This window comes from Rhipicephalus sanguineus, chromosome 2 (genome assembly GCF_013339695.2).
Source record: "Rhipicephalus sanguineus isolate Rsan-2018 chromosome 2, BIME_Rsan_1.4, whole genome shotgun sequence".
NCBI lineage: Eukaryota > Metazoa > Arthropoda > Arachnida > Ixodida > Ixodidae > Rhipicephalus > Rhipicephalus sanguineus.
Window position 1 is genome coordinate 18053685 of NC_051177.1, and position 8242 is coordinate 18061926.

The 8242-nt window shown below is 41.5% G+C and overlaps 1 protein-coding gene across 1 annotated transcript; it reads right to left on the reverse strand.

Annotated features, from left to right (window-relative positions):
• Window positions 1–2149: 2149 nt before the first annotated feature.
• Window positions 2150–8189, reverse strand: LOC119382468 (BRCA1-associated protein). Its single transcript, XM_037650175.2, has 2 exons — window positions 6642–8189; window positions 2150–2745 (listed from the first exon to the last, which is right to left on the reverse strand). The coding sequence occupies exons 1-2, from the start codon at window positions 8040–8042 to the stop codon at window positions 2377–2379; spliced, it is 1770 nt and encodes a 589-aa protein (XP_037506103.1). The 5' UTR covers window positions 8043–8189; the 3' UTR covers window positions 2150–2376.
• Between the last annotated feature and the right edge of the window lie 53 nt (window positions 8190–8242).

Genomic DNA, 8242 nt, shown 5'->3' on the forward strand with positions numbered 1-8242 from the left:
TTCCTTGTCCTGTTTGCCTACATTATGAATTATGTTCATGGCAGTGAGTGACAAGGAATTAAATGTTTACCGTGAAATTCCGAGCAAGCGCCCTCCGTACGGTGAAAGATATTTGAACAAGATTTGGAGGGGGGGGCTCTTGCTCAGTCTGGGACAAAAATTTAAGATGGCGGCTGAAGTGCCGCTAAGAATAATGAATGCACACCTGTGCTTCTAATTAAATGCGCTATTGAATGTGCATGCATTTACTGTTTTTACTGAACTCGAGAGAATCCTCGTGTGTAATTTCAGGTGTTTTGACAAGGGGGAAAGACGTTCTTGAAATGTTCCGACAATTTGTGACAACTCACAATGCAACCCCAAGGCACTACACTGTAAAAGTACTAAGAAATCGTCTGCGTATCAAAAGACTCTCTGAACTTGGGTTCTTGGTTACCGCTGCTGCAGGATTCTGTAGCGGAGAACAGGTTGAAAAAAAAAATGGTGGGAACAGACGGGGTAGGGGGGGGGGGCACTTGCTCGGTCATTGGCGCACATTTCGAATATTTCGAAAAGGGGAAGGGGGGCGCTTGCTTGGGATTTTACGGTATTTTCAACACCTCATTTTACCCCAACAATACGCAAATACAATGCTCTGTCTAATAAATGCCGATGAGTAAGGATGTTTTACAAATCAGCAAGAAAGACATAAAAGGTAGAGATATTTGCACTGTACCACATGCCTCTTAGCTGTGCTGCACTACACAATGTGCAGAAATTTTCTCCATAGCGATAGAATGCACAGAAGTAAGCAACATCCAACGAATCTACAAGTTTAGTGGTATTGTTCCTTACACACAATGGTGCCTCTTATTCCACATAAAGATGAAAAAAATTCCCTGAAAATGAGAATCATAAACATTACGTGATGTTTCTCATTAAAAACAAAAAAAGTGTCCTCTTCATCCAGCAAACAATATTTCGTGCTGTACATGGTTCAAAATCCCGTTAAACTATTGAAATAAAAAATTCACCGACGATTACGATACTGCCTAATGCAAATTCTGAGTGCAGCTTCGTGTTTGGGCAAGGCCCACTGTGTTTGAAGTTTTGGCTTTCCTCAAGGTATCGACTACTCCATAAACCATGATTTTTGTAAAGTAGGACAGCACCCACTACGCCGTTGTTCATCTTTCTGCGGATAAGCGACGTACCCGCTACACATCTGCAAGGTATTATGTACACTTTGTTGATGCTGCATGTGGATGATGACGATGAAGAATAATGGCTGAGCACTTTGCAGTGGGTGGCAAGCCTTAAACCACACACTAGTTGTGCAATCAGCATTGTGTGACGACTGGTTGTTATGTTACTCTTCTGCCACGCTATATTACGTAGGCTAACGAGATTCCTTGCCCGACATAACGCCTGTATAGGGTCTTTTAGCAAATGAGTTTGAAGTACTACCGTGACTCTGTGGTAGAATACTTGACTGCCACTCAGAGGGCCCAGGTTCAAATCCCATTCGATTCTGGGTATTTTTTTCTCATTTTATTTTTTCAGTCTATCAGTTACGCCACTGACGGCAACGGTGCTCAATGCAGGAACGGGCACCTAAGAGCTGCACTCTAAAATATTCTAAACTGAAGCAGTCTGAAGACATCAGTGTTACAATGTTAAAGCTAACCATAAAATGATAGTTGTAAATGCACAATCAAATTTGACTGGCCTGTGAAAATGGAAAAAGCATGAATTTGATTTGTGGACAAGCCCATGCGATATGCTTTCACTTACCCAATATAACACGACTTAAAAACAGTGGTACATACTAATTCACATTTCTGTGCAGCTACTAAAAGGCTAGTGGGTCTGAGCCAATAAACCTGATGAAAGATTACTAGCAGAAAATAGACTCATAAAAATGGTCAATTTACAGTGGCAGGATGTCATTACTCTTGCTTGACTTGTACAGACTTTTGAATATTTTAGTAGCGAATTAAATAAGTCAACAAGAATAACATGGTCTCAAACTGAGCAATACCATTTTGCAACATGTAACCACTGAACATGTGAACACATTGTTTCACAGTTTGAGCGTCACTCTTTCAACTTACAAGTTTACATCTACCTCATTATTGCAACCTTTCAGAAGGCATATCAATAAGCAGCATTTCAAAATGTTCAAAGCTTTTAATATATATACTCAGATGACACAGCAGCAGCTGAAGATCAAAAATTCTTGAAGTCACCCTGCAATAGCCTTAAAAGCCTGACACTTATGAAAGCCTTGTTTCTAAAGCTATCTAAGAGGCACAGAACAGGCAAGGCATGCATTTGGAAATAGCACAGCTTGTGTGTTGAGATAAATAAATAGGCACCCTCATCCACTGTAATCAATCAGCGGTTTCTTCGCCTGCGTTGCTTTTGTGTCGGTGTACCAGAAGGTCCTGGTGCTCCAACAATAATTGTGCCCTCCTGCATTTCTTGCTGCACCTCAGTTGAGCTTGAACTGATCTTTTCCTTTGCATCGAGGTAGAACATCAAGTCCCTCATCTGTTCCTGTAGATCCTGAATTTCTTTGTCCTTGGTATTTTGAAGCTCCTGCAACTTGGTTTCAACATCCTTAAGTCTTGACTGCCACACGACCTGGTTCTCACGTAGGCACTTGTTCATTTCTTTCTCTTCCTGAAGCTCGCCTTTTGCCTTGTTCAGCTGCTGAGCCAACTGCTCAGACTTGCGACGCACGGCTTCTCGGTCTTTAGTGACCTGAAAAGCAAAATGATGTTCTCAGGAGTAACAGAAGCAATGGTCACTGAAAACAATGACTCAAACAATAAATATTGTCACCAGATTCATTGTGGCATTACACATGTATACGGATGAAAATTAGTTTGATTACTGTAGTGTCTGTAATTATGGAAAACAGTATCAATTAGCATGAATTTCAAGAAAGCCACTGTCCCTTATGTAATGTTCCGATTCTCTGGACTTTTGAGACATCATGAATAAATTATAATGCAAATTATAATGTAAATTAAAAAAATCATGTTCAAAACTTTCATGTAACTCAGTAATGAAAAATGATTTCATGATGATGATATACAATGTTTTATGATGCAAGAGCCATTTGATGGCCAAAGATTTCATGACTCTGTAAATTGTACCTAATGATACATCTACAGCATACAAAATGAATGAATTATATACAGCTTTGCAATATACTGCTTATACGAGAGCAGGACTTATGCAAATTTCCTGTAAACATTCTAACGTACAAATTTTATCCCTTTTATGTATGGCTAATTTCAATAATATAAAGTATATGTTCTAATTCTGGTTAAATTGGACTGATTGTTTTGTGTCTATTTCTGATGTACTTTCTCCACCTAATCCATTTCTGGACACCAGATCATAAATTCTTTATATATAACACCCTCGATTGTTAGCACATGTAATACTCTTTTTCGCTGTCCTATTTTGATCATTACGCTATGCTTATCTACCATAGATGTAAGCATTGTTGAAAGAATTCTCCGTTCTGCTTCTCTCCCTGGATGTACGTATACATGTATACAGGGTGTTTTCTTTAGACAATACAGATTTGCAATAAAAATTCTGTGAGTCAGACTCCTGTCGTTTTTGCACATGAACTATATGTCGAGGCGGAAATACTTTTAAGCAGCCAAAATGACACTGTTGTGACTAATTAACAAAAACCTGTTAATTATTTTTTAAATTATTGATTTGAGGGCTGTTGTTTATATTAGAGTCATAGTGCGGGACAATTTACGGCATAGCCATTTTTTTTAAACTGCGATATTTGCGCGTAATTGGAGACATTTATCACCGAATTTTAAGGGCGATACCTACACTGATGGCGCCTGCGTCCTCTCTGTTATGTCAAATGCGGCCTCTCTGTTATGTCAGACCGGTGATAAAGAAGTGATGAAATCTGAATCAAGGTGCGCCGAAGCATAGTCTTGTCAGGAAAATCGGCAAGCATTCTGATATGCGCAAGTAGACAGTTGAATATTTCTGTGCGATGTGTGGTGCTTATCTGTTTCTTTCTTAAGCTATAAGCAGGCATGAAGAACTATTTTGCCTGTCTGCACGAAGAAGCACCGCGGTGGCTGCCCCCGAGTTTTATACTTCACAGACAAAGAAAAGGTTGATACTGCGACTTTCTTGCGCACAGCTCGAAAGAAACAGATAAGCATCAAACACCATGTGCAAAGGTAAGGCGATCCGCTGGCGCAGGTGAGATTACATAGTGCTTTTCACACAAAGATACGGCCCTGATGCACCTTCATTCAAATTTCGGCACTTCCTTGTCATGGGTAGTTCCATTCTGATGTGACAGAGTGGTCGCGTTTCGTGCGCGATCAGTTTCAATTTCGCTCTTAAAATTTGATGATGAATATCTCAAATTACATGCAACTTTTGTGATTTCTAAAAAATGGGTACACCATAAATCATCATGCACTACAACTTTCTAATAACAACTACCCTCAAGTCAATAATTATTTTTACTTCTATTTACAGAAATACTGCAGGCCACATGGCCCAAGCCAGAGTGGCAATGTAAAAGCATTATAAACATTGAACAACAAAGGTGGAAAACAAGCAATAATAATAACAGAATTTAAAAAAAATCAAGGCAATACAATTAGCTGAGTGTGAATACAGAAACAGTGAAGCAAATAACCATGTGAACTAAAATAGAACCACTTCTAATTAACAGTGGAAAAGGAGGTTGTGTACAAAATAACCTAGGAGGCGGCACTCGACTGTGCTATGGGCAAAGGTGGTCAGGTGACCGGTTATTGCAATCTGTAATTGTGTGCGGAAAGAATGAGAATTTAAATACATTAGTTCTGGCAAAATAAAGAGTTAGAGAAAGTGTTAGAGAGTAGTATGACGAGTGCACCGGGATTTAACTGGAGATATGTATGGTGCTGGGTCGAGCCCGAGCTTCCGATTAAGCAAAGAAAACAAAAACTTTAAATGCTGATCTATGTGCCGGGATTGCAATGAAAAAACTTGATTTGGTTTTATAATTGATTTAACAGAAAGCTGGTTGCCATATAAAGAAAAAATAAATTGCACTGCCTTTTGCTAGATTTGTTCAAGCGAAAAAAGTTAGCGAGTTTTTGCTAGTTGCAGTAGTGTCATTACAGCTCCGGCAAAATATTTCCTCCTCAACGTTGAGTTCATGTGCGAAAACCACAGGAGCCTCACTGTCATAGGATTTTAACAAGAAAATCTGTACTGTCAAAAAAAAAAGAAAAAAAAAAACACCCTGTATATGAATATTCACAGATGGCTGCTCAGGTGTAAGTGCATCAGTGGTTTGATGGGTACACTTATGTTCCTAGCAAATGTTGTTTTTAGTTTTAATTAGATGAATTATTATGCCCACATATAATAATTTAAGAGAAGTTAGTGGGGCAGCATACTTGAGATATTTCCAATGCTGTCAGATATGAAAACAAGTGATATAACTCACCCAAGCAATGATGAATTAACAAATGAATAACATCTAGAAAGATGCTGCTTTGACGACAGCTGTTTGCTTTGTACTTGTCTTATTCAAGTGTGTGTTTTCCTTGAGGTTTTTGTAATGTTAGTGCATTGCTTTGGTCTTCGTTACGTGCTTATAAATTAAAACATTTATGCAAGGTGTTTAAAAAAAACTTCCTTTCATGTTCCCATTACCCTTTCTTTAATCTGTCCGTGCACTGTAGTGAATATCATTTCAGGGTCCCCATAAGCACAACATGAGCACAACACAACACATGCTGTAGCAAAATGGTGCCACATAATGTCTGTAAGCATGTAAAAAAAATGTAATAATCAAGGCTGATTTCATTCACAGTAGACACCACTTGGCTGTCATACTGCACTGGACGCGCATGAACAGTGCCACAAGTGAAGCAAAATTAAGTTATGACATGCAGAGCAGATGACCGTCAGAGGTGATGGGCAGAGCGTTTGTTCAGCATCTTCTGCCTTCGAACATTTTAACTGTCAACAAACGTAGCACTCCACATCAGGTCATTTGTTTATCAATTGCTACATGTTACCTAGTTGAGTAAGTTCTTGCATCGTTGCTTTTTAAAAATGTTTGTGAGTTACTGTCTGGTTAGAGGGCTGCTGAAAATGAATTTTGTCCAACTTCTTCCATTGTGTGTGCATTCAAGAAACTTATTGTGAAACTTTGGTTTTATAATCTAATGGCCAAAAAAACACATAAACCCCAATAACAAAGGCATCGAAATCAAAATGCTGCTGCCAGTAGTTTTGAATCCCTGATAGAAGGAGATAGTAATGATGAAGAGGCACTGTAGATGTTTTCATATCATCAGAGGACAAGACCGAGAGACAGTCATGAAAATGCTGGTTATTGCAGCACAATCTTCACTGTAGTTCTATGTTACGCTATTCAGGCTGCCAGTAGAATGTGACAGCTGACATGGGTCTCCTTCCATGCAGTCTTAGATAATGAAACTACAGACAGATGCTTGGCCCCAAATAGTATTACTGTACATTAAACCCTTTGGCCAAATACTAAGCACATAGAAAGAAATATCATATTTGCACAAAAGGTCTCAAATACTTCCACGCGCAAATCAGAGGCATGCTAGCACAAAGGATGCACCAACCTGCCCAAGCTTTCGCTCCAGATCTTTACGTTCTTCAACTGCGATCTGAGTCTTTTCTTTGAGCTCATTTATCTGCCGATTGTTCTCTTTCTGTAGCATGTCCATGCAGTCTTCAAAGTACCGCCGCTGCTTCTCAAGCTGACTCGTAAGAAGGTATGTATACTCCAGCTGCACAGAGTCAAGCTTCTCATCACTGTCGGTGCGAGAAGTTTCAAGTTCCACTAACTTCCCGTCTGTCTTGTTCTGCACAAGGCGATGAACGTAGTTGTCTCCAGCATAGTCCCAAACACTGTTGTTGCCAAGCTGCATTGCGAAAGTGTGGTCCGTGCGTGCATAATGGTTGTATGCGTGTGCTTCGACATAACGACCACAGCCTATGTGGCCACAGATGAGACAAATCCAGAGATTGTCCTGTGAGCCGCAACTGAAACAGCGATTGTCCGGCACCAGTTCCGGCGTCTGGCAGTACCGGCACACTGGGCAGCTTGTGTCACCCCACTTGGCCAAACAGCCGTCGTGGAAAGTGTGGTTGCAGAGGATGGTCAAGATTCCCTCGACGGACTCGTCCATGCGTTCGAGACACACGGGACACGTTGGGAGCTCAGTGTGCCCTGGCACTGCGTCGCCTTCTCCTTCTTTTACCATCTCCACCTGAGAGACATACGCCAGGTGACACACCTCCGGTTCGATAGAGTTGAACCGCTCACCATTGAAGCTTTGGTAAAAGTCGTCGGCCCACTTTTGGTCGCGGAATTTGAGCAGCACCATGTAGAGATTCGGTTTAGAATCGCGGATCACGCGGATACTTTCGACGTGCGCACTGACAGGCGCGATAAACTGCAACAAGTCATGTAGAGTCATGAGCGCAGGAACAGCTAACATACACAGCATTTCACTGCGCTCTGCCTCACCCAACGGAGTCTGCTGGTTCTCTTTGAAAAGGTGCAGTATTCCCTTCGTGACTTCAACGTTATGGTTGCCACTGAAGAAAGGAATTTGGCTAAGTGCGGGTGGCTTAGGCCTCTCTGTAGCGCACCCTGTTACAGAATCCAAGGTGCCTAGAGCATCTTTATATTGTTTGACATCGCCTTCCTTGGACAACTCGGTGCATGGACGATCGCCCGCCGACGCCTCCTCTCCCTGACATCGCGCGGCTTGCTTGGAGGCCATGTCATCAGGTTCCACCACAACTGTTTCGATCACAATGTCGTGAGGCTTACGGCAACCACGGCTCTCCTTCCTGATTTCTTCTAACTTACTCGAGTGCCACTCTCCTCCTCGGAATGGTGCTGCAGCGCAGTAGTCGAGCCTTCGAGCTCTCGCAGAGACGTAGTTGATGTGAGGTAAAATCGGGAAGTCACTGGCCACTTCTAACTTGAGGATCACGAGCGACACAGACATACTCCGCTGTTAGATGACTGTTTCAGCATTTCATGCGCTACTTTCCTTGGATCCAGCAAAAGCGGCTGAGCGTTCCTTTAGAGAAATAATGAGCACTAAAGTAAACAACGCAGCACTTCACCAGCGCCGTCTCGAGCCGTCTTGGCTGGGCTATACCTTGGCTTCTAGTGGCCTGTTCAGAGTATTCCGACGACAGCGAC

Excerpts from the sequence above, each read along its gene's own strand:
- LOC119382468 (XM_037650175.2), bottom strand. The coding sequence starts at position 8,042 with ATGTCTGTGTCGCTCGTGATCCTCAAGTTAGAAGTGGCCAGTGACTTC. Across the intron at positions 2,746-6,641 it reads TGGAGCGAAAGCTTGGGCAG|GTCACTAAAGACCGAGAAGC; the intron begins GTTGGTGCATCC and ends TTTGCTTTTCAG.